The sequence below is a fragment of the Dromiciops gliroides genome, chromosome 4 (genome assembly GCF_019393635.1).
Source record: "Dromiciops gliroides isolate mDroGli1 chromosome 4, mDroGli1.pri, whole genome shotgun sequence".
In the NCBI taxonomy this organism is placed as follows: Eukaryota; Metazoa; Chordata; class Mammalia; order Microbiotheria; family Microbiotheriidae; genus Dromiciops; species Dromiciops gliroides.
The window spans coordinates 401,870,361-401,897,375 of NC_057864.1; the positions used below are offsets into that span (position 1 = coordinate 401,870,361).

The window sequence follows — 27,015 nt, forward strand, 5'->3', positions numbered from 1 at the left end:
CAGCAAAGAAATGATTGTTGCAGTTTTTAATATAGTAGAACTTTATTATAAAAAAATCATTCTCAGCTTAAAGGGGTAGTACAAAATCAGGCTGTGGACTGTGGGTCATATTTTCCTGACCTTTTGTCTAGATGGTGAGCAAAAATCCCTGTGGTTCTTTGTAAGCTCCTTGAAGGCAGGGGCTGTCTTTTGCCTCGTTTTGTGTCCCCAGCTCTTATCACCAGTGCCTGGCACACAGTAGGCACTTAATAAATGTTGATTGATTATTGATTATATAAATGTATATAGTAAATGGCAGGGAATCAATAAATACTCCTTAAATGGGTGAGTGCCATGTTTCCTTTTATATCTGTCCCTACCTGTATGTTTTCTAGCAAGGTCATCTTTTCATGATATAGTAGAAAGAGCTATAGATTTGGAATCAGAGTTCAAATCCCATCTTGGTTATTTATTACCTGTATAGTCATACAGGGCAAGCCACTAAATCATCTCTCTGGGTCTTAGTGTTTTCATATCAAACCAAAGTGGAGGAGGTTGGACTAAATGACTTCAGATGTACCAGTTCCAGATCTACAATTTTATGATCTTTTATTGTACTTTTTGGCTGATTTGATTTTGTGTTAGAGAATCTCAGTGGGTCTTTTAGGGAGTTAAAATGGTGCAAAATAAACAAGACAGTAATCCTTGGTTCATACCACATGCCAACAGCTTTTTTTTTTTTTTTTTTAAACCAACAGCTTTTGAAGACCTGCTATTCTCTTGGAGTTTTTCTTCCTAGATTCTTCTCATCTCTGTCCCTTAACCATCATCTGGTAGACTATAAGGATGGAGGGGCCGGGACTGGGGCACTTAAAATGTTTGTAATTTTAGCTGAATTTCTCACATCTTTTACTTCTTTTTTTTCACTGCTAAAAGTACACATCTGAAGGAGCAGCTAGATGGCACAGTGGTTAAAGCACTGGCCCTGGATTCAGGAGTATCTGAGTTCAAATCCGGCCTCAGACATTTGACACTTAATAGCTGTGTGACCCTGGGCAAGTCACTTAACCCCCATTGCCTGCAAAAACCCAAACAAACAAAAAAACCCAAAAGTACACATCTGGGGGAGGGGGGTTAATTCCTAAATGGACAAAGTTACATGAATTATTCACTTTTCTCTCTTTAAAATCTTGACCCTATATATAAAACAGTTCCATTTGAGCTGTACTTTGCCCCTTTTATCTAACTGTCACCCTCTTCCAACCCCAAAGCTGGATTATTCCAACTATCATCCTGTCTGCCTTTACTCCCATGCTGCTGGATGGTACTGGAGGAGGTCACTCTTGCACTGACTGGTTCCATTATATCTCCAGTGGGGGTGTCTCCACCTGTGGGTGATGGCAAGATCAGGGATATGACCAGCACTGTAGCTGACATCAAATGGAGGAATAGGTCATGGAAACTGAGTAGACTGAGGAACTGGGGTTTGAGGGTGTATCGATATATATGTTGAAATCCTCTAGTGTGAGGGCAGGAGATGGAAAAGAAAGAAAGACTGAGCCAGGCACTAAACTCCTTGAGGAAGGAAGGATAATGTCGTGGGGGTAGGTAGGTAACAACTACCAGAATTTTAACGGATGACAAATTTGGATTGAATGAACCTTAAAGAAGAAGTTATATACCCTACTTCAGGGATGGGGTAGAGGAGGGAAGGAAGGAGGGATAAAATTTGGAACTCAAAACAATAAATAAAAATGTTTATTATTTTTTTAAAACGAGAAAGAGCATTTTAGAAAATGTCTTTGGAGTTTTTAATAGAAAAAATGATGAATAAAAGTGGCATAGATTACATCTTAAAATAACTACTATGCTTTTCCTCCTTATCCATCAATTGTTCTTTTTATATTTTTGGAGTTCAGTTTATTTTAAATTTGTATTTATTTTCTCTTTCACCTCTCTCTGTTGAAAAAAGAAAAGCAAAATCCTTATAACAAATGTGCATAGTTAATCAAACACATTTCCACATTGACCATGTCTAAAAATATGTCTCAGGGGCAGCTAGGTGGCGCAGTGGATAGAGCATCAGTACTGGATTCAGGAGGACCTGAGTTCAAATCTGACCTCAAACACTCAAACACTAGCTGTGTGACCCTGGGCAAGTCACTTAACCCTCATTGCTCTGCCCCCCCCCCCAAATGTCTCATTCTGCATCTTAAGTCTGGCACCTCTCTGTCAGGAGACAGGTAACACGCTTCATCATTGGTCCCCCTTATTATATTTGGTCATTACACTAATTAGAGTTCTAAAGTCTTTCAAAGCTTGTCTTTATAGTGTTGTTATAGTATACATTGTTCTGCTGGTTCTGCTCACTTCACTCTGCATCAGTTTATATAAGTCTTCCCAGGTTTCTCTGAAACTGCCCCTTTTGTTATTTCATAGGAAATAATAGTATTTCCTTATATTTGTTCAGTCAGTCTCCAATAGATGGGTACCTCTTGAGTTTCCAGTTCTTTGATGACACAAAGAGCTGCAATATTTTTGTGCAATTGGGTCCTTTTCCTCTTTCTTTTATCTTTTTGTTTGGGGTCAGTCCTTTTCATAAAGATATAATTTATAATTCATGCAATTTACCTTCTCTAGAGAAAACTTAATTTTGCATGCAAATTTCACAACACACCAATAATAAGAAAAAAGCACCTTTTTGCATTTTGTACAGCAGACATTTTTGGTGACTCTTTATTATTATTATTATTATTATTATTATTTTGGTGCGTCTTTTTAACTAGCAAAAGGAGAAGCTGCCCTTTTTTTTTTTTTTTTTTGCAGGGCAATGAGGGTTAAGGGACTTGCCCAGTCTCACACAGCTAGTAGCTAGTAAATGTCAAGTGTCTGAGGCCGGATTTGAACTCAGGTCCTCCTGAATCCTTGGCTGGTGCTTTATCCATTGTACCACCTGGCTGCCTCCCAAGCTGCCCTTTCTAACCTTAAGAATCCATATCATGGAAATAAAGCTACCAATTTTCCATTCCACTTTCTTTTCACTGTGATATCTTTTTGTATAATGGAAAATCACAATGGGAAACATTTTATTTCTGTTCTGGGTTTTGGATAGATTATTAGCTACTGGAGGGCAAGGCCTATCTTTTACTATTCTTTGTATCCCCAGTGCTTAGCACAAGATGCTTAATAAATGTTAATGACCAATTGACTGAACAGATAGACCTACTTATCATGCCGAATTCATTTAGTTGAATTTAATGACTCAGTTTCCTCTATATTCTTTTGGGGAAACTGTACTCTCATAGATTATAGCATTGGGGAACATATCCTAAAATATTGTTGTGTGGTCACATCCCACTCTTTGTGATCCTGTTTCGGGTTTTCTTGGCAAAGATACTGGAGTGGTTCGCCTTTTCCGTCTCCAGCTCATTTTAGAGATGAGAAAATTGAATCAAACAGATTAAGTAGCATGCCCGGGGTCACACAACTAGTAACTGAGACTGGATTTGAACTCAAGAAGATCAGTCTTCCTGACTCCAGGCAGAGCACTCTGTCCATTGAGCCATCTAGCTGCCCCATATCCCAAAATATCCCGGGCTTAGTCCTCGAAGCTTGTAAATGATACTGGGGGAATGACCCTTTTTTACTTGTTTCCTTATTTTCTTTCCCTTTCTGCCCACCCACTTTTGACTTAATTTTATTTGTATTTCCTAAAAAAAGGGTTCGTTGGTTTTTTTTAAAATTTATTTTTGTCTTTTGCTTTCTTTTTACCGGTAACTAGGAGAAAGAAGGATGAGGACCAGTGAGATCAAGTCTGAAGTCTGCAGAGTACATGTAGGAACATGTTAGCACTTGTCTAAACATGTAAATAAGAAGCCATAGAGAATAAGAGTTATGAAGTGCTATTATTGGTAATAAAGAATAAGAGTTATACTTGTGACTCATGTGATACTTTTTGCATACTATTTGTCTCTGCAAAGATTTATATATCTAAGGTTACACTCAGGTTGCCATGTAAAAGATATAATTAAAGAGAGGTGAAACAGAGTGCTGGGCTTGAAGTCAGGAAGACTCATTTTCCTGAGTTCAAACCTGGCCTCGGACCTTTACTAGCTGTGTGACCCTGGAGAAGTCACTTAACCTTGTTTGCCTCAGTTTCCTCATCTGTAAAATGAGCTGGAGGAGTTAATGGCACACCATGTCAGTATCTTTGACAAGAAAACCCCAAAATTGGGTCATGAAGAATTGGACACCACTAAAATGACTGAACAACAATAACAACAACATGACCCCAAAATGAAGTTGTTTGGTTATGACATGTCAAAAATATTTATTAAATGCTTACCACAGTGCCTGGCACATAGTCTGTTCTAACTGTGGAAGACAATATATAAAATTGTATTGAAAAGGGGGTGTGTAGCCTGGAGAGGAAAGAAGACAGCCTGGCATGCTCTGCTGCTGCTGCATGCCCACGGGCCCCCTGGCCCTGTTTGCCCTAGAGCTGTATCTGGGTGGACAGGCTTCCTAGGCTGCCCCTTCAGTTGTGTCAGAATCTGGGCGAGAGACTTCACTCCCTGTGGCAAATCTATGGAAGGTGTCAACTGTACCAAACTGGCCTCTAACTGGTGGATGGCTGGAGCCAGACAGTGGGCTTGAGACAGGAGAGTCAGGAATAAAACAGAAGTTTAATTTCAAAGTGAGGGAAATGGCTTTTAAGCAAGGAGGTCAGTCAGACACAGGTGCTGGGGCCTTACCTATAGTGGGGGGCACCTGCTTTAGTGTGGCCAAACCTTGGTTTATGTACTTGTGGTTAGACAGAGTTAATGTATTGTAGCAACAATAGCTACAGTTGTTTAGTGACAAAGTCTGTCATGGCAGGGCTTCATGTCTGGGCCTGTTGGTGCTTGCCCAAGTTCAGGGACCATCAGTTCTGTGATTTAGTCGCAGCAGTGTTCATTCAGAGGGTGAGTGCAAAGGATTGTTGTTATGCCAAGGTCAGGGCACAGTTTGCTTGCTGGGCCTTAGCTCTGGAAAACAGGTTTCTTTACAAAGGATGTAGACAAGATTTAGAGGGGATGGGCAGACTTTGTTAGAGGAAAGATACAAATTGATGAGATCACAGATTCATTTTCTAATGTTCCCTTGAACCAGGACAATTTGGGAAATATGTTGTATATTGTTTATCATTAATCTTTTTTTCCCAATTAAATGTGAAGATAGGTTTTTTTTGTGGGGCAGTGGGGGTTAAGTGATTTGCCCAGGGTCACACAGCTAGTAAGTGTCAAGTGTCTGAGGCCAGATTTGATCTCTGGTACTCCTGAATCCAGAGCCGGTGCTTTATCCACCACTACACCTAGCTGCCCCATCATTAATCTTTTTTTTTTCCAGGGCAATGAGGGTTAAGTGACTTGCCCAGGGTCACACAGCTAGTAAGTGTCAAGTGTCTGAGGCTGGATTTGAACTCAGGTCCTCCTGAATCCAAGGCCAGTGCTCCATCCACTGCGCCACCTAGCTGCCCCCATCATTAATCTTTTTAAAAAATAATTTTATTTTTATTTTTTGTTCCAAATTCTCTTCCACCCTCCATTATAAAGGCAAGAAATACAATACCTATTATACATATGAAGCCATTTGTTTTGCGTTAGTCTTACAGCATCTTGCATGCTAAGTGCTCATTAAATAGTGACTGGTGAGTAAGGTGATCCTGATGTTCATAAATGGATTTCTTTTCCTTTTATGAATTTCACCTGTAAGTCTGGACATAGAATTTACTGGTTTGAGATTCCTCTTTCCAAGAGGCCATCAGACGAGGTAAAGTGGGGAAAACCTCTACTGTCAGTTCATAGAATTCTGGTGGGACTTACTTGAGTAATGACTTGCACAGGGTCAAACAGCTAGTAAGTGTTAAGTGTCTGAAGTCGGATTTGAACTCAGGTCCTCCTGAATCCAGGGCTGGTGCTCTATCTGCTATGCCGCCTAGCTGCCCCACTTGAGTCATTTTTGCCTCAGACAAACTAAGACCTGGGAAAGACCTTAGCTAAAAAAGGTTGTCTCCCATTGCATCCTGGGCCATAACCAGTCATCCTGACCCACTGACCCATGTCTTGCCACTGGACTCTGTTGATTCTAGAGGAGAGAGTAAAGCTGATGACTTTGCACAACTTCACCTCACTTAAATCCAATTCATTAGCAAGTCAAGACATCACCCTCCTGATGTCATTGGAACTCTTTGACAGCAAAGGGTAAACAACAACTACAGATGAGGAGTATGATACTCAGAAAGGTTATGACTTTGCCAAGGTCACACAGGTAGTTAATGGGAGAGACGTTAACTTAAAACTGTAGTCTACTAACTTCCATACTAATAATTACTGGCCTGTATCCATCTGTTGGTCCATCTGCCCATCCTCTGAGACCTGGCCCTGGCCCTGGAAATGAGCAGCAGCCTAGCATAGTGAATAGAGATTGAGGACCCAGATTCGAGTCCTCCCTCTGACACATACTGTCCCTAGGTAAATCAGGCAATTCTCTGAGATTAAAAGTTGTGGAGAAGATACTGATTTGCATTTGTGTGTGGGCAACTTAAATTCAGTGTGCCATGAATACTAAACTACAAGCAAAAAAAAAAAAAGTTTGAGAATCACTGAGGTAAGCCAGTCTAGGTGGGAGCATCCGTCATCAATTGCATTAGTCTGTATCCACCTTGCTTTACACTGTTCTAGTTATACTTTGGTCGTCTTTCAGTGTGGAGGGCAAGCTCCAAGGGCCTTAGTTTATTCAGGAAAACCACAGTTAACTGTTTTTCTGCTCCCAATTTAGTCCTCACCACTCTTCAGCTAGAGAAACCCTCTTCTCCCCTCAAATAGGCATTTGCAAACTCTTTCAATTCATAATCATCCTTAAAAGGTGTTTAGAAAGTGTTAACTTATTATGACTAGCAATTATCTTTAAACCCGAGAACTTCAAAGCTCATCAAAGCAGTTATCTCAGGGATTCTCTCATCCAGATTAAGTTCTCTCTTTAAACCAGGCCTACTGGCTCATCCCGGCTACCAAAAGCAACTGAAAAACTGCCTCTGCTTCTCCTTCTCAAACTAGAGATGGCAGTAGAGAGCAATCGGCTTCTCTCAGAAGCTTTACCTCTCTCCAACGGTAGATGGCACTGAAGGGCAACAGATGTCAGGAAGCTCGGCCAATTAAGTGGAATCTCTTCCCCACCAACCAGAAATCACTTAGCTGAAGCCTATCTGCTGACAGATTCATAACTGCCACAGCTCTGACAGCTGGGGTTTAGCCCCCCTGCTGTGCATCTTCACGGATTCCTATTTCAGCATCCTATGTGAATTTCTGCTTTCTTTAATAGCTTAAAGGATAGGGTCCTGCCTTTCAAGGAGAGGAGTTAACCCAGGTTTCCCTTATCAAATCAATAATCCTTTAAAAATCTTACACCAGCATCCAACTGTTTATGTGATTTCTCATTATTAGCTTTACCCTCTTTAGTCATAAAACATCCAAATGAGGTGAGGGACCATAATGCTCTGAAAGGGCTAAAGCCTTTATTCACTCATTCTTCAGTGTCTTTGAAACCATTTCTTTACACTCCCCTTTCTCCAGTTTTTAATAAATATAAGCTCTTTGTTTCTTTAAAACATCAAACTTTTCCCATGCAAGAAAATAATTCTACATCATTCACATTTGAAAATTTTTATATTACCCCAGTTTATTTTCTCTCTCAAACTGTTCAGCTCCCACCTGAAAGATATGTTTCTTTCATGTGCAAGTGCTGTATTAGCTTTTATTAAAAAAAAATAATTTTCCTGATCTTTTTAGTAATAAAAATGTTCATTCCTGACAGTGGCAATAGCTTTTACCTTTCTTGTTAGTTGATATACATCTTTTCCTTTACTCGAAAATGCTTATTCTACCCTTTTCATCACTAAACTGCTTTATATGAAAAGGGTCTTATAGGAACAGCATACCTTACAACTTCCCACCAGTGAACATTTTCACTCCTTTGCAAATTAAAATTCAAAAATGGGGAGGGGAGTGTGTACCATCAGCTAAAAAAAAAGTCAAATAGTTTACATAAAATTTTACATTATATTGGCGTTATTCTTTCTCATTCCAGGCAATCAAACATATATGGGCAAAAAATAATCTTGAGAGAGAATGTATGTGTGTGTATGCACACATACAATTATATGAATAGAGACAACTAAATGTATAAATGACAAGATTATGTATATACACATCAGCAATAACACACATATATTAACATTTTCAACTAATAAAATATCTGTATCAACAAGTAGAATAAAATAAAGCTTCAAATGGCAATTGTATACAAACATATCCCATATGATGATATGGTGTTGAGCTAAATGTAAACCCCTACAGATTTATCTAGTGCATCATATGTAAATATAACAACTGGCTTATTGTTTCTTAGACTCGACCTTATTTTCAAAATTCTTAGCTGGTTTTATGAACTTTTTTTTTTTTGGATGAGTGGGGGGGGGGGGGGACGACACAGGCTCCTTCTACCTGGCATCCTTTCCCTTTTCTGAAATCTTCTGTAATCTTCCTTGTCCTGTGCAGCCTCACTAAATGGCATCTCTCTACTTTATAGAACATAAGCTCTTTGAGGGCAAAGATTTTGGCCCTTACCCCCACCACATCCCGAATTCTAATTTTAGCTGCATTGGTTTTGCTTGTGCACAAATTTATTTGATATAATCAAAATTGTTCATTTTACCTGTTGTGAGCCTATCTCTTGTTTGGCCTTGAACTCTTCCTCTATCCATAGATCTTTCTTGCTTGCAATTTTTTCCTTGCCCTTCTAATTTGCTTATATCACCCTTTATGGATAAATCGTGTATGAATTTGGAGCTTGTCTTGGTATATGGTTCCAGATGTTGTTCTGTACCTGGTTTCTGCCAGACTGCTGTCCAGTTTTCCTGGCAGTTTTTGTCAAATACTGAGTTCTTGACCCAATAGCTGGGATTTGGAGTTTTATCAAACACTGGACTATTCTGCTCATTTGTTTTTTGTAAATTGGGTACTTAATCTGTTTTACTCAGTCTGTCTATTTCTGACCCCAGCACTAAAATGTTTTGAGGATTTCTGCTTCTTAGTATAGTTTGAGATCTGGTACTCCTGGGCTTCCTTCCTTCCCACTTTTTTCTACTAATTCCATTGATATTCTTGACCTTTTGTTTCTCTAGAATAGTCAAAACTATGGAGGTCAGGAGAGAGGTTAGAGACGGATTAAACAAATCTGAGAATGAACTGCATGGAGAGGATAATTAAATCCCTGGGAGCTTCTGAAATCACCAAGTGAAATAGAATTGAAGGAAGAGAGAAGAAGGCCTAGGTCATAGCTCTGAGGAACTCCCAAGGTTAATGGGCACAGCCTGGATGAGACACTGTAAATTTTGTAGCCCTGTAGAGGGCTCCTCAGTGCCAGCCTGTGAAAGCTACACGCAGGCTTAAAGCATGATTTGAGTTACTCTGTAGTCAGAGCCACCCACACTTTTTGTGGCCCCTATCCCATGCTCCTGTACCAAACAAAACACCTAGAAACTCAAAGCAAAGACATTTAATTGAATATTATGGTAATGAGAAAAAACCCATCAACCTCCCCCCTACCCTATATGTACAGGGGCGCACTCTCCCACAGATTCTCTCGTTACCAATGAGAAAGGACACTCTGCTATTTCTTGGGTTGTCTCCTATCTGGAGCACTTCTCAGCCTCTGAAGTTGCTACTTGCTGCTTCCATAAAGAGCTGCCGACATCATCTGCTGTTTTGCCAATGTCATCTAGACTTTCCTCTTCTCGGTTGCCTTCTTTTGGGTCTTTGCTGAACTACATTTCTTGGTTCTCCACTGTACAATTGCTGTTGTCATTTGGTTCTCCATTGAGTGGTAGCTAATATGCATTCTCTTTCTCATAGGGTGTGAGGACAAGTCTTTGGCAGGAAAGTCCATAGCAGCATAGGACTTTGGCAATTTTTTTGCAAGTCAAACTCTCATATGTAGCCCCCCTCCCCCAATAATGAGAGTCCTTCAGGATAAATCTTTCAGATTTCTTTGATGCTTCTTGGGGGTGTGTGTGGGGCAATGGGGGTTAAGTGACTTGCCCAGGGTCACACGGCTAGTAAGTGTCAAGTGTCTGAGGCAGGATTTGAGCTCAGGGCCTCCTGAGTCCAGGGCCAGTGCTTTATCCACTGCGCCACCTAGCTGCTCCCCCTTTGCTTCTTTTTAAGAGGCAATTTCCCCACTCTAGTCTGACTTTTGTGTTAAGGTGAGTAAATTTCTTTCAGTTTTTATCATGGTCCTTGTAACTAGCCATGGGTCTAGGCATATTACCCTGGACTTTCACTTAGTAAGAGTAGAGGTGGGGCAGTCGGATAGAGCATCAGCCCTGGAGTCAGGAGTACCTGAGTTCAAATCTGGCCTCAGCCACTTAACACTAGCTGTGTGACCCTGGGCAAGTCACTTAACCCCAATTGCCTCACTAAAAAAAAAAAAAAAGAGTAGAGGTAACAGGATGGAGTTGCAGGATTGTCCTCCTCTCTTTACACTTAGGTAAGATTCTAGGGGCAGCTAGGTGGCGCAGTGGATAGAGCACCAGCCCTGGAGTCAGGAGTACCTGAGTTCAAATCTGGCCTCAGACACTTAACACTTACTAGCTGTGTGACCCTGGGCAAGTCACTTAACCCTAATTGCCTCACTTAAAAAAAAAGATTCTAGAGTTGAAATGAACAATGGTTATGTCGTCTAAACCCTCTGTTTTACAGATGAGGAAATGGAGGCTCTGACAGTCGAAGTCACTTACTTGCCCAGATGTCACACTGGTAATTAAGTGGCAGAACTGAGATTCAAGCATGTCTCCTGAATGCAAAACCAGTGCTTTCCCCACTATTCCACATTGCCTGCTTCTTTGCCTGTCTTTGCAAGACAGTCCCAAAGGACTAATGATGAAGCATATTGTCCACCTCCAAAGAAAGAACTGGTATTGATTGAACACAAACTAAAGCATGCTATTTTCACTTTCTTTCATTTCTTTCTTCTATTCAAGTTTGTTATACAAAATGATTAATAAGTTAATATTTTACATAATTATACGTGTATACCCTATATCTGCTCACCACCTCAGAGAAGGGGCAGGGGGAGGGAGGGAAGGAGGGATAGAATTTGGAACTCAAAACTATAAACAAAAATGTTTATTATTTTTTAAAAATAAAAGGGATCTGTGCTAATGGTAACAAAAATCTGTCAGTATTCCACAACTATGGTAGGACTATGGTTTTCCTTACTCTAAGAGAGTAACTGCCATGGAAACAGCCTGTACACTTATACATCTGGGCAGAATGGAACTTAGTAAGGAACATGATGGTGCCTTCCATCTTAAAGATTTTATTGAGATTCAGCTCAAATTCCACTTTCTTAAGACTTTTTCCAGTCCTCCTGGCTGTTAATGCCTCCCCTTCTGAGATTACTTTTTATCTACTCTATTTTCTTTGCACCTAATTATTTAAGTGTCTCTCCCATTAGAATGTGAGCTTTCTGAGGGCAGGGACTGTTTTTTTTAACCTCTTTCTGTCTCTCTCTCTCTCTCTCTCTCTCTCTCTCTCTCTCTCTCTCTCTCTCCTTCCTTCCCTCCCTCCTTCCTTCCTTCCTGGCAGTGAGGGTTAAGTGACTTGCCCAGGGTCACACAGCTAGTAAGTGTCAAGGGTCTGAGGCTGGATTTTAACTCAGGTCCTCCTGAATCCAGGGCAGGTGCTTTATCTACTTCATCACCTAGCCCCCCCTTGTTTTTTACCTTTTTAACCCAAGCACTTAACATAGTTCTTGGCACAAAGTACATGCTGATTAAATGTTTAATAAACTGTGCTCACTGGGCTTAGCTCCCTGCTGGGTGTGGTATCTCTACTGGGAGAGTTTTCTACTAGTTTTAGCCTAGTCTCATGGTGCCTGCAGGGCACATATTCTCAGCTGGGAGTTGCTCCACTGGTCTTATGGTAACTGCAGGCATGGTGGTGGTTGTTCCCTGTCATTAGCATTTTAGGCTCCCCTCTTCAGGGTTACCAGCTGGTCAACTATAATCTGCTAGGGTATAGTGGTTGGAAGCTCTTTCTTAGAAGAACAGGTCGACAGAGCTTTTAATCATTGCCACCACACTCAACGACCACAAGTTTGACCGAGTGCTCCCGGGTTAAAATGAAGATTTTTCTATCCAGGGGTCTGTTGGTAAATATTTAACAACTAGGGGGCAGCTAGGTGGCGCAGTGGATAAAGCACCAGCCCTGGATTCAGGAGTACCTGAGTTCAAATCTGGCCACAGACACTTGACACTTACCAGCTGTGTGACCCTGGGCAAGTCACTTAGCCCCCATTGCCCCACAAAACAAAAAACAAACAAAAAAAAAATATTTAACAACTATCTTGTCTCTTTCTCCCCCAAAGTATACATGATATACTTTTAAGATGAATCTTCATTATCTACATTTTCTCTATCTCTTAAGTCCAAACCCTGATTTGTAGCATTTGCTGATTTCCCAGGTGTAAATGTTCACACTGAAAATCCAGATATTGTCCATAGGATTTGAACTGGTGCCAGCACTCCCCTTTTTCTATCCCTACCATAGGGCATTAAAGCCCCGTGTTACAGGATAGTTGTCTAAATTAGTTAGCTATTCTCCACATAGTTAGGCTATTACTTTAACATGGTAAAATTTTTAAGAAAAGGTTCCAAACAAGCCCATACTTTCATCTTTGGTACTTAGATTACCAGAGATGAATGTTATCGAGGCATTGACAAGAATATAACCAAGATATTTGTCTAGGAAGCTTTATCTTGACCAGTAAACAAGCTCTCAGTCTCCCTAAATGTAAAAATGATGGGGTTGGAGTAGGTGATTTCTAAGATTCTTCCATGAGGCTTATGTAGGTGGAAGGAAAACTTTTTTTCCTTAATAGTATTTTATTTTCTCCATTTAAAGATATGGAAAGATAGTTTTCAACATTCATTTTGGTAAGATTTTGAGTTTCAGATTTTTCTCCCTCCTTTCCCTCTCCCCTTCCCAAAACAGCAAGCCATCTGATATAGGTTATAGATGTACAATCATGTTAAACATATTTCCACATTTCGTGATGTTGTGAAAGAAGAATCAGAACAAAAGGAAAAACCACAAGAAAGAAAAAAAAACCAATAAAAAGTTAAAATAGTATATTTTGATCTGTATGCAGATTCCATAGTTCTTTCTCTGGACGTGGGCAGCGTTTTCCACCATGAGTCTTTTGGATTGGTCTCGGATCATTGTATTGCTGAGAGGAACTAAGTTTATCAGGGTTGATCATCACATGATGTTGCTGTTACTGTGTGCAATGTCCTCCTGGTTCTCCTTTTACTCGGCATCAGTTCATGTTGTCTTTCCAGGGAAAACTATTATTTCTTCAAAAAGAATAAAATGCCACCTAAAGTGCCACATGATGCCACTTGTAATCAGGGGTGTACTAGAGCCAGCTCTGATCATTTATACTGTGGAAATCAGCCAATGCTACAAATCAGGGTTTGGTCTGTTGTTTTGTTGATTGTATAGACTTAAGAAAGTCTTAGAGAAAAGATTTAAAATGCAGATTAAATTTAAAGTGTGTTAAACAAACTCCCCACTCCCCACCCCAGAGCATTGGGTGTTAAATATTTACCCACACACCCCACCTATAATCCACTATCTCCATAATCCACTATCTCTGGAGGTCAATTTCACAATCTGTCTAGAGGTAATCTCGTTTAGATCATTGTCTATCCTCCTGCTGTGAAAGGATTAGGATAAAGATCCAACTAAGAGAAGGAAAAAGGTTTTGGTTATTTCATTCAGTGGAGGCACTTCATTCTGACTTTACCTTTGACCAGTAGGAAAAAAGAATCCTTAAAAGCAGGAGTTCTTAACTTTGTGTGTGTATTATGGACCCTTTGGCAGTCTGGCGAAGCATAGGATTATGTTATATTGAAAAACAATAATCAAAATATAACACAGACAAAAAAGTTACAAACTCCAGGTTAAGAATTCTTGCTTAAATTTGGAATTATGCCCAAAGGGCTATAAAGCTGTACATACCCTTTGACCCAGCAATACCACTATTAGGTCTTTTTCCCAAAGAGATCATAAAAAAGGGAAAAGGACCCACATGTACAAAAATATTTATAGCTGCTCTTTTTGTGGTGGCAAGGAATTGGAAATTGAGGGGTTGCCCATCAGTTGGGGAAAGGCTAAACAAGTTGTGGTATATGAATGTAATGGAATACTATTGTGCTGTAAGAAACAATGTGCAGGTGGATTTCAGAGAAACCTGGAAGGACTTACATGAACTGATACTGAGTGAGATGAACAGAACCAGGAGAACATTGTACACAGTATCAGCAACATTATGTGTTGATCAACTGTAATAGACTTGATTCTACTCAGCAATGCAATAGTCCAAGATAGTTCCAAAGGCCTCATGATGGAAAATGCTCTCCGAAATCCAGAAAAAAAAAGAACTGTGGCATCTAGATGCAGATTGAACAAAACCAAGCATATGGTGTTACCTATGGTGACAAGGAAGCTGAAGACACAAACACAGAAGAAGATAATGACTTGAAAATATCCATAAGCAAAGCCTCCAAGAAAAATACAGATTAGAAACAAACCCAACAAGAATTCTTTTTTTTTTTTTTGGCAAGTCAATGGGAATTAAGTGACTTGCCCAGGGTCACACATCTAGTACATGTCAAGTGTTTCAGGTCAGATTTGAACTCAGGTCCCCCTGAATCCAGGGCTGGTGCTTTATCCACTGTGCCACCTAGCTGCCCCTCTTTGCAATGTATCTTTCAAGGACTTCCGGGTTCTCTTTCCCCTGATCTAACCAACTACCAAGTAGACAAATGAATTAATGTTACTATTGATGCAGGATAATAAATTCAAATATGAATATAACATCAATAAAAATGAATTGTTTTCATCTGGGAAATTATACAGCATCAACAAGACTCTCAAAGGTATGGCAAAAAAAAAAAAAAAAGGAAAAGAATGACCGTGCTTAGGATGACGATGTAAAGCTTGGCTGGTTGGTGGTGCTTCAGGTTACAGAAGACCTTGATGAAGAGGGTTTGATATGACCATGAGGGGAAGAAGAGAATTCCACTGCTGACTGTCCCCAGCAGGGAGATGAAAAGAGAAGCACAGAAGCTAGAAGTGGTCAAGGCGAGATTTGGATTCAGGGTTTCCCAGCCCTCTCTCTGCTCTGGTCTGCTCCCTCTCACATAGGATTTCTAACATTTCTTCCAGTTCTAAATGGTATGTCTATGATTCAATAAACATCATCTTATATAGTATCTGCCATTTCTGGCAACAAGTGTGAAGAAAAACTTGACAATTTTTCAGTAACGGAGCCGTCCCCAAGTGCCCTGACTACTCTGGAGCCCACGGCTGGCACTAGGAGCCGGGTGAATGAGTCTTTTTTTCTTTTTTTAATTAATAAAGTATTTTATTTTTTTCCCGTTACATGTAAAGATAGTTCTCAACTTTTGTTTATACAAGCTTTCCAATTTCAGATTTTTCTCCCTCCCTCCCTTCCCTCCCCCTTCCCCTAGACAGCAGGTAATCTGATATAGGTTATATGAGTCTTTTTAGAATCCACAATCATCAGAAGATATCTTAGACTGTGCTTCTTTTTTCATCTCCCTGCTGGGGACAGTCAGCAGTGGAATTCTCTTCTTCCCCTACAAGAAAAATCCTTCATTGTCTATATTCTACAGCTTTCAGACGCTGACTTGACCATCCTTGTTTGTTTGTCCACCTTTATTATAAGAGACAGTTTACTTTCATTCTGATGTGGATTTATTTAGATCAGAGCTGTCTCTGCTTATCTTCTTCGTACTGATTCTGTTTGGCTACAATACTGGCTTCTACCTCCTGACAGCCATCAGTGTGGAGAGGTGTCTTTCAGTCCTTGACCCCATTTGGTACAAATGCCAATGCCCAAAGCACCAATCTGCTGTGGTTTGCACCTTGCTGTGGGCACTCTCCATTTTTGTGTCCTGGTTAGAAGGCTTTTTCTGTTTTCAGGGTACATACCCCAGATTCCCCATTAGACCATGTGCTGTCGTGAAAATATTTTTACTTATCTTGAACTTCGTGTTTGCCCCTCTTATGTTCTGGGGTGTGTACCCTGAAAACAGAAAAAGCCTTCTAACCAGGCCACAAAAATGGAGAGGACTGGGAAACCCTGAATCCAAATCTTGCCTTGACCACTTCTAGCTATTTGATCTTGCAGAAATCACTCTTTCAGCTTCAATTTGTCTTTTGTAAAATGGGGATAATGGTACTTGTAGCATATTCTTCCATAGTAGTTGTGAGGAACAAATGGGATAATGTCTACAGGGTGTCCCCAAAGTGGCCATTAAAGCTTAAAACTGGGGGCAGCTAGGTGGCGCAGTGGATAAAGCACTGGCCTTGGATTCAGGAGAACCTGGGTTCAAATCCAGTCTCAGACACTTGACACTTACTAGCTGTGTGACCCTGGGCAAGTCACTTAACCCTCATTGCCCTGCAAAAACAAAACCAAACAAAAAACATAAAAGAAAGCTTAAAACTGCACAAAGACTTTTGGGACATTCTGTCGTTTGAAACCCATAAAACTCTATGTGTAATTGCTATTATTACTTGGTCTAACCCCTCCACCGTGTTATAGATGAAGAAACCCAGGCCCAGAGAGGCTAAGTGATTTGCCTGTATCATTTTGGACAGTTTTTTCTCTAAGCTAGAAATGCTTGAATTCAGAATAACATTCAATTAATTAAAAAATGTTTCTGGAAAACTTATCCTAAAATACAGGATACAGCATTGATTTTTTTTTCTGAGAGAGTTAAGTGGAAACAACATTGGCTCTGGAATCAGAAGATTTGGGCTCAAATATTACCTCGGAAACTAATTACTTATTGTGACCTTGGGCAAATAAATCACTTGGGTTTTCTGAGCCTCAGTTTCCTTATTTGTAAAATGGTGGGGGAGATGACCTCTGAGGTATTTAATAGCTCTAAATCTGTGATCCTATCGTCCTAAAAGGAAATTGGACTAGGAGTCAGGGGACTCCCGAATCAGTCATCATGCAACTTGAGAAAGTCACTTCTCTGGTCTTCAATTTCCTTAGTGACAAAATGAGATATTTAAACTAAAGGCTCTGTCAGTTTTCTTCCAACTGGGACATTTTGTGATTATGTGCAACAAATGCCAAGTTCTGTAGTTTCCATGTGACAAAAAATGTTCTCCAATATCTACTGCAGACCTATGGGAACGGCAGGCCCCTCAAGAACCCTGGGATACTTGGGGGCGTTCCATGGTGGGACATTCAGACCCCAGCTGTGTGTGTGCCTCTTTCCAGGAATTGTCTTTTTTACATGTCCAGCTATGATTTCTGGGGTTGCACTAGTCCAAAATATCTGTATATAGACCTGGGGAAAAGTGACCTTTAGTTCAGGCATGTGGAAATCTTTATTCCAGAATGGAAACTTGAAGCAGGGGAAGGAGGAATTGTCAATTTGGAGCTAATCTCACCCTTGGCAGGCAAAAGTTGTTTTTGGCACTGTCCCGTCATTGTCTTTCTCCTTCCTGGTTTTTTCCTCCCCAAGGAAGTCAGGTGGTCCAGTAAATAGAGCATTAGACTAGTAGTAAGGAAGATCCAAGTTCAAATTCTGCTTCATATACTCACCTTTTCTCAAGCTCAGTTTCCTCATCTGTAAAATAGGGTAATAATAACACCTACTTATTTTACAGGGTTGTTGTGAGGCCCTTAAAGCAGTCCACAGATGCTAGGATGGGACCAGTCACTGTCTCTCTCTAAATCCCTCCCTTTTCAAGTTTTCTCCTGTGACTCAGCAGATGAGTTCTTGTTAGAAGAAAGCCCTGGATGTGGTCAGCCACGCAACAGTGTCCTTTACTGTTTCTCCGAAGGGCATTTTAAAAAACACAGAGCACACGCATCATCTTTGATTCAGCGGTCTCTCCTTCAGGCCCTCATTCCCTTTCTCCTGGTCTATTCACATAGCCTACTAAACCACCTCCTGGCTTACCAGTGTCTCCTCTCTAACCCTCCTTCATACAGTTACCACAGTAACATTGAATTATAAAATAAGGCAGATCAGGAAGGTCATCAGAGATCCTCTGGTCAAACATCTGATTTTACAGATGAGGAAAACAGGCTTAAGGGGATGTGATATGGCCAAGGTCCAGTATGTAGTTACTTTTACAGCCAGGTTGGAATCCAGGTTGTTTGACTCCAAGTCTAGTCCTTTTTAAAATTATACTATGCTGCTGCTTTCGTGGCCCCACCACTGCTCAAAATTTTTCTGTGGCTCCCTATTGCTTATACGACAAAGTATTAACTCTACTTATGCTGGTACTTAAGGACTCTCACAGTCTGGCTCCAAACTACTTTACCTTTCTTGAATTACTGTCTTTCCCACATTGTGTTCCAGAGAAACTAAGACTACTTGATGCTCTGTCTTCTCTTAAACTTTGCTAGTCCCAGCACTGATGTAGGCTATTCCCCCATGATTGGATCATATTCTTTCTGCATCTTTGTCTTTTGAAAACCTTCTCTGCCCCTAAGGCCCAGGTCAGGGGCAACTGCATTTTCAGTGAATCTTCCTTGATACCGCCACCCAAAAGTGACTTCTCTTTCCTAAAGCTGGTGTTGTTGTTTTTTTTTGGGGGGGTGGGGTAGCACTTTGTGCTTTTCTCTTTGTGTGTTTCCCTTATTAGATTGTGAATTCCTTGATGTTTTTTTTTGTTGTTGTTCAGTCATTTCAGTCATGCCCCACCCTTTGTGACCCCAATTTGGGGTTTTCTTGGCAAAGATACTGGAGTGGTTTTGCCATTTCTTTCTCCAGATCATTTCACAGATGAGGAAATTGAGGCAAACAGGGTTGAGTGACTTATTCAGCGTTACACAGCTAGTAAGTGTCTGAGACAGATTCGAACTCAGGTCTTCCTGCCTCCAAGACTGGCACTCTGTTCACTGCATCACTTAGCTGCCCATCTTTGAGGGTAGAGATTGATTCTTAATTTTTTGTGTCTGGCATTGGTAAGAGGGCTTTGGCAAGATACTAGAAATAAAGTTCATTCACTTCTCTATTTTGACAGTCATCCAGCACATGGGTCAGTGTATCCGCATACCTGCTTATGTAGTCTAACTCAGCTACTATGATTAAACACAACAGCAGGGGGCAGCTAGGTGGCGCAGTGGATAGAGCACCGGCCCTGGATTCAGGAGGATCTGAGTTTAAATTTGGCCTCAGACACTTAATACTTACTAGCTGTGTGACCCTGGGCAAGTCACTCAACCCTCATTTCCCTGTAAAAACAAAACAAAACAGCAGCCAAAGAAACATTTCCCTCTTTTCATCTCTGCTCTTTTTTTTTTTTTTTGCTGGGCAATGGGGGTTAAGTGACTTGCCCAGGGTCACACAGCTAGTAAGTCAAGTGTCTGAGGTCGGATTTGAACTCAGGTACTCCTGAATCCAAGGCCGGGTGCTTTATCCACTGCGCCACCTAGCCGCCCCGTTCTCTACTCTTTCTTAAGGAACAGCACCCATCTCCAAAGGGTCTTTCTAGCCACGTACCCCTCCTCAACTTCTCACCTTGCTTTTGTGTCTGGGAATGGAATCTGCCACACTAGAGGCAAGGGTGGTGTTGAGAGGGAAAAAGATGGGATAGAGGAAGTGGAAGTGGCATAGATAAGCTTTTAAAGAAGCTGGGTGATTAAAAAGGAATTAGAAGGGGGCAGCTAGGTGGCGCAGTGGATAAAACACTCACCCTGGATTCAGGAAGACCTGAGTTCAAATTCAGCCTCAGACACTTGACACTTACTAACTGTGTGACCCTGGGCAAGTCACTTAACCCCGTTGCTCCCCCACCCCCCAAAAAAAGGAATTAGAGGGGAGCTGGTTGGTTACTGTAATATGCCATTCCTCAATCTTTTTGATTATGTGATTATTAGAGCTTTTGGGGACCCCAACAGGAGAAATTGTAGAAAGAAAACCCTAAAATTTGGGTGGCAGAAGTGTGTCCAGTACTCTTCTCCCCACCTCTATCTCTTTGCTCCTTACTCCCAGCAACCTCCCAACTCCATACCCACCATCTACCCAACCTGCTTCTCTTTTCAGAGAATTCACTTCAGTTCCTAAACCTGGGATTTTCTTGGAAACCCCATCCCTGATTCTCAAGTCCCCTTCATTTCCTTCCTATTTTGAAGCCCCTACTCCATATAGGGAGTAGGACTAAGTGACTCCATTTCCATACTCAAACCAAGTGGAGAATGAATATCAAATTCTGTTCTTGGGCAGGGGACCACGGAAAAGAGATGTATTCCTAGCATCCAAAGTTGTCATTCTGAATGCATTTGTACAGGGGATTATGGTTGTAAATGGTGTTAATTTCCATGCACAACTATTTTATGGATTAAATAGGCTTCTGTAGGTTGGCCTGGGAAACTAGCTAGTTCTTGTAACATTTTTCCTATGGGACAATGTTGTTTGAGTTCCAAACAACTTACTTCACTGGATCATAGCATGCTAGAGCTGGAAAGTATCCCAGAGGCCATCTAGTTCAATGTCCTCACTTGACAGATGAGTGAACTTAGGCCCAGAGAATGTAAACAATTTGCCCCAAGTCACACAAGGAGTGATTAGCAGAGACCAGATTCATGCTCAGGTCCCCTGATACCTAATCCAGTGTTCTTTTTACTGTAACACATGGCCTCTCTACCAAAGAGCTTTTGGAAAACAGTGGTGTTCTTAAGTTTGACCATGACTTGCAATACCCATGTAATGGGGGTCTGGCACATGCTGGTATGCCATGTTGAGAGGTGAGAATCATGGCGACATGTAAGGGAGGTGCCTTTGAGAGATGGTGGAGCATGTGTAGACATTCTGTAACACATTCCAATGGGCAAACCCTGAATTGGAGAGGCAGCCCTTTAATTGGCAACAGAGGCATTAAGGAGGCCTGACAGCTGAAGTTATTTCTTCTTTTGCCTCAGTCACTCTTGGGATATCTTAGTGACTGACAGTGCAGTGAAGGGAAAGGGCCTTCTTCCCTTTAGGGACATGTGAGCCTTGGTTCCTGGCCTTTTCCTTTGTTGTTTTCTGTTCTAGTTGAAGACAGTGATGTCTCTCTTAAATAAACACTAGAATGATAGATAATGGTCAGTGATTGCTACAAGGGCACCTAATTGGAACTTGAAAGAGTGAAATGGCAAATTAGATATTTGAAAAAAACAACTGATTTCTAAGAAAAAGAGGTCTTTGACAGAGAGAGAACCTTATAAAACATTAAAAAAGAAAAAACAAAATCCTTGCAACAAATTCAAAGTCAAGCAAAATACATTCCCTCATTGGCTGTGTCCAGAGAACATATCTCATTTTGCTTCCTGAGGCTATCACATCTCTGACAGGAGGCAAATAACATAGTTCATCATTAGTCTTCTGGAATCATGGATAGTCATTATATTGATTGGAGATCTAATGGCTTTAAAAGTTGTTTATTTATACAATGTTGTTATTATGTAACTTATTTTTCTGGTTCTGCTCACTTTACTCTGCTTTAATTCATACACATCTTTCCATGTCTCTCTGAAATCACCTTTTCCCTCAACACAACCCATTGCATTCATATACTACAATTTGTTGAGTCATTCCCAAATGGATGGACATCCCCTTAGTGTCCAGTTTTTGCCACCAAAAAAAATGCTGTTATAAATATTTCTGTGCATGTATGTGTATTCACATACACAAATATATACACATATACATGCATGAATGCATACATATACAATGCATACATATACACACATAATCTTTTCTTTTTTTCTTTGATCTCTTTAGAGTATAGGTCTATTAGGGGTATAGCTGGGTCAAAGGGTTTGCATTATTTAGTAACTTTTTTTTGGTATCATTCCAAATTGCTTTATGGAATGATACCAACATTATATGCCTGTTGAATGAGGTGCTTTCCATAAACACCAGAGGTTTACCACTAAGAAGTTCAATGTGCTTGTTTTCTCATACTCCCTCCTCTATTGGGGAATGACTCTTGGTCTTATGTGTTTGTATTAATTCTCTCTTTTCTTGTGTGTAAGAAATTTATTAGAGTTTTTTTGTGCAAAGTTGTGTTTTTCCCCCTTCTAATGAAGTTTCCCTTCTTATCCTAGGCATTGATTTTGCTTAGATAAAATATTTTCATATCACATAATTGAAATTATCTGTTTTCTCTTATGTAATCTTCTCTAGAAATTTACCTCTATACCACCTTATATCTATCATATCGGCTGCTTATGACAGAAAAGAAAAATGATAAATGTTGGGGGGGGTATGGAAAAATAAGGATACTAATGTGCTTTTGGTGGAGTTGTAAACTGATTCAACCATTTTGGAGAGTAATTTGGAATTATGCCCAAAGGTTTATAAAACTGTGCCATGCCCTTTGACTTAGCAATTCCACTGGTAGATCTGTACCCCAAAGAGATCAAAGGAAAAGGACCTATACATACAAAAACATTTGTAGCAGCTCTCTTTGTGGTGGCAAAGAATTGGAAATTGAGGGGATACCCATCAATTGGGGAATGTCAGAACAAGTTGTGGTATATAGTTGTAATGAAATATTCTTGTGCTATAAGAAATGATAAGCAGACTGATGTCAGAAAAACCTGGAAAGACTTACATGAACTGAGGCAATGTGAAATGAGCAGAACCAGGAGAACATTGTATACAGTAACAGCAATACTGTAAAATGATCAACTGTGATAGACTTGGCTATTTTCAGCAATATAATGATCCAAGACTATTCCAAAGGATTCATAATGAAAAATACAATCTGGATAGTACTCTAGACCAGGGCTTCTTAAACTTTTTCCACTCATGATCCCTTTTCACCTCAGAAATTTTTATGGGTATTTAGATATATACAATAGGTATATATAATGTTTTGCTATTGCCAAATATTTTGTGACCCCCCACATTTGCTTACATGATCCCATATGGATTAGTGACCCACAGTTTAAGAAGCTGAGCTCTAGAATAAGAATTAATAGTGTGAGAAACAGGTGGTGATGTTTAAAATCTAATGTGGGTTCTAATCTGCCTCCCCCCTAGTTTTGGGGGGGAAACTGGCTAAGATTTACTGATAAATTCAGCAAGAGTTTAGGCTTTTTAAGGATTTATTAAAGAGTAAAGACAACGCATGGGATCCCGTAATGCCAGAAAAGTCTATCTACTTTCTATCTACTTTCCTCTTTCTGCCTTTTCTCTGTCTCTCATCAAGCTGAAGGCCTGAACAAAAAGAGGGACCCTCCTTTTCTCTATCTGCCACCAAGCACTGGTTCCTGAACGAAAAGAGGGAGATCAGCAAGCCAGCCCCAGCTTCCTACTTCTTGTCTCCCTCCCCAAAAGGGGAGGACCTTCAAGCTGATTGGTTGAGAGTGGTCTCCTGTTAATGGAGTAGTCCACAGCCTCTGAGAACAACACCCCACTTCAGGGCCAGCCAGGTGTGGTCTCAATTTAGTCATTCTTAAGTAGGTTCTCTTTCAGTTTCTCAGTCTCACCCAATTCAGTCAATTCCAAATCAAACTTCAGGTGGGAGCCCTGGGTGTCTGCCAAATCCCATTATTTTAGCACAAGGTGCAGACTACCTTCTCAAAATAAGTTTTTTCAGAGGAAGCTTTGGTATGATAAAAGCTTTTTATTACATTCTCATGAGATTGGGGCACCCACAGCAAAGCCAATTAGTGAGATCCAAATGCTGAAAGCAAGCACACCCTGTATTTATCCTGAGCCCGACTCAGTAAGTCCCTCCCCTGAGCCACTATATGTTGCTAGGCTCAGGTTCATAATCTTCTTGGAAGAGTTCTAGCTAAATCCTCCTTGATATGTTACCCCTCCCATACACATACACCTTCATGCAACTCATGATTGAAAATAGGGTGCAGATTTTAGAGAGAGGAGGAGAAGTTAATATTCATGGGTCTATTAAGCAAGTGCAGTAGTGACTAGGGTTGAACTTTTACCTACTTTTACTATAGCACTGGCGAGAGCTCAAACTGGTTCCTATATCTAGCCCTGAAGAACTTAACTTTTCTCTTTCTTGAGTTGATACAATTCACTAGATAATATTGCCTTGTTGTTACTTTCTCTTGAGAAGATTCCACTTTTGTATCAAATGATCACTGTTTTCCACAAAACTGTTTCCCACAAATAGCATCTGAATACAATTTGGGTTTGGGGTTTGTTTTCTTTTGCAACATGGCTAATATGAAAATGCCATGCATGACTGCACACATATAACCTATATTGTATTTCTTGCCTCCTCAAGGAGGGGTTGATGAGGTAGAGAGGGAGAGAAGTTTGAACTCAATTTTTAAATTTCTTTTTTTTCTTTCTTTCTTTTTTTTTTTTTTTAGTGAGGCAATTGGGGTTAAGTGACTTGCCCAGGGTCACACAGCTAGTAAGTGTTAAGTGTCTGAGGCCGGATTTAAACTCAGGTACTCCTGACTCCAGGGCCGGTGCTCTATCCACTGTGCCACCTAGCTGCCCCTGAACTCAATTAAAAAAAAAATGAATGTTAAAAACTTTGGTTTACATGTAATAGAGAAAAAAATAATGATTAAATGTAAAAAAAGAAGAAATTTTCCTCTTTCCAGAGCTGTGAAAAATGCTTCTATCTCTTTTCCTCCATTAAAAAAACGATATGGGGGCAGCTAGGTGGCACAGTGGATCAAGCACCGGCCCTGGATTCAGGAGTACCTGAGTTCAAATCCGGCCTCAGACACTTGACACTTACTAGTGTGATCCTGGGCAAGTCACTTAACCCCCATTGCCCTGCAAAAAAAAAAAAAGATATGACCTTTTATGTTTAAATCATCTATATGGAACTTGTAGTAAGTGCTATAAGATGTTGCCTTAAACCAATTTTTGACAAACTGCTTTTTGGTTTTCCAAGGGAGGGAAGGAAAGGGAATAAACAATTATACAGCACTTATTACATACCAGGTATTATGCTAAGTGCTTTGCAAATATTATTTCATTTGATCCTCATAACAGTCCTGTGAGGTAGCTTCTGTTCATTTCACTTTACCTCAATTCATGTAATCCTTTCTAGGTTTTTCTGAGATAAGCCTGCTTATCATTTCCTATAGCACAAGAGTATTTCATTACAATTGTGAAGTTTAAAATCTAAATTGAGGTTGCCTTAAATTAGAAGTTTTAGCACCAGTCCTTGGGCATTAAAAATTTATTAAAGCATACAGATATTCACAAGGAGTTCAGAAAGTTAAGAAAAAGCCTATCTAGCCTAGAGTTCCAGCCTGGTTGGGTTCTTCCTCAAGTCCTCCTCCACGAGCCTGCTTTAATCAGGAACTCCCTAGCAAGATGATTGTAGAAGCTTTTTATAGGTCTGGAACAGAGGCAGGCCTTACACACTGCTTCAAGCTGATTGGTTGGCATCATCCAAATATATTGGTTTTGAAGGTGTTCTCAAGGTGTGATTACAATCCAGTTAACTTGAAGTTGGCTAATCAGCAGTTAATCACTCTCACTTGATTCAATAAGTCTAGATTAATCTCCAGGTGGGTCTTTGAGTATCTGCTAAATCTCATTATTTCATCACACAATCATATACCACAGCTTGTTCTGCCATTCCTCATTTTACAGATCAGGAAACTGAGGCAAACAGAAGTTAAATGACTTGCCTTGGGTCACACAGCTAGAAAGTATCTGAAGTTGGATTTAAACTCAGGACTTCCCAACTCCAGGCCTACTGCTCTATCCACTATATGTAGTCTTTTCTCAGTTTATTAATTTTTCTTGGCTTGATTGAACACAAGGCTATTGAGATCAGTTTGAGAAGGTAAAATATTGGACATTTAAGTAATGGTTTAGATCTTTGACAAAATGGATTGTTTGCCAGCAAAATGAGAAAAAAAATTTAGATAGCTTAGGCATGAAATTCTTTTGTTGATATTATGAGGTAAACAAAGATATTTTGGTCTCTTGTTTTGCAAAGAGATTCTTTCAGTGTGTTATGATATTCTTTTTGCAGTTTAGTAACACCACACTTTTCAGAGTTGGATGAAAAAACTTGAAGAGCTGAGTGACTAGGTTGAACCATGATGCTTCATTAATTTTTCCCTGTATTGGAAGGTTCTGAGACCTTTTCCCTATTTTCCTGTAGTTATATTTTCTAAGAAATGTCAGTGTTCACTATGCTTAGTGGAAGAAAAACACTTTACTCTGGATTTCAGGTAAATTAATCAGATACATTTATTAATTTTTACAAGTAAATGTAGGGATAAAGATTACAGGAAATAATTTTTTTCCTACTAATGATAGACCTCTGTGACTTGAGAAGTTTCCAATTCACGTTTTAAAATAATATTGAAACAAAAGATGAAGAAATTTTATAGTTGGCATATAATTGGGAAAAAACAAAGGTCTAGGGAAAAAAGAAATTTTGTAGTTGGGAAAGAACAAAAGTACATACACACTTTTCACAGGCTGATTGTGGACACAAATTTTGTGGGAGGTTCTAACTGCTCAAAGAATTAATGTTGTTATTCAGTCATTTTCTTGGAAGATACCGAAGTAGTTTGCCATTTCCTCCTCCAGCTCATTTGACAGATGAGGAAATGGAGGGAAAAAGGGTTAAGTGACTTGCCTAGGGTCACACAGCTACTAAGTGTCTGAGGACAGATTTGAATTCAGGTCTTCCCGACTTCAGGCCTGACACTCTCCACTGTGCTACTTAGCTGCCTTCAGAGGATTAAGGATACTCCCAAATCTTAACCTCCTCAGTGATTCTCATGGAGACCAAGGCTACCCTAACCATGCCAATCTTTAGTTTTAATAGGGTTGTTGGCCTTCCACTCCTCTTAGGTTAGGATGAAAACCTTGAGCTTATTTTTACTTCATCTGGCCCACTAAAAATATTTTAAAAAGAATGT

At 40.1% G+C, this 27,015-nt stretch overlaps 1 protein-coding gene across 1 annotated transcript in view; it reads right to left on the reverse strand.

Annotated features, from left to right (window-relative positions):
* Nucleotides 1-1,221: 1,221 nt before the first annotated feature.
* The window catches only part of LOC122755168 (mas-related G-protein coupled receptor member H-like), a 30,382-nt gene continuing 4,588 nt past the window's right edge, over nt 1,222-27,015 (reverse strand). Inside the window, exon 3 of the mRNA XM_044003510.1 lies at nt 1,222-1,409. Coding sequence (XP_043859445.1) covers nt 1,222-1,409 — 188 coding nt within the window. The remainder of the gene's footprint in view (nt 1,410-27,015) is intronic.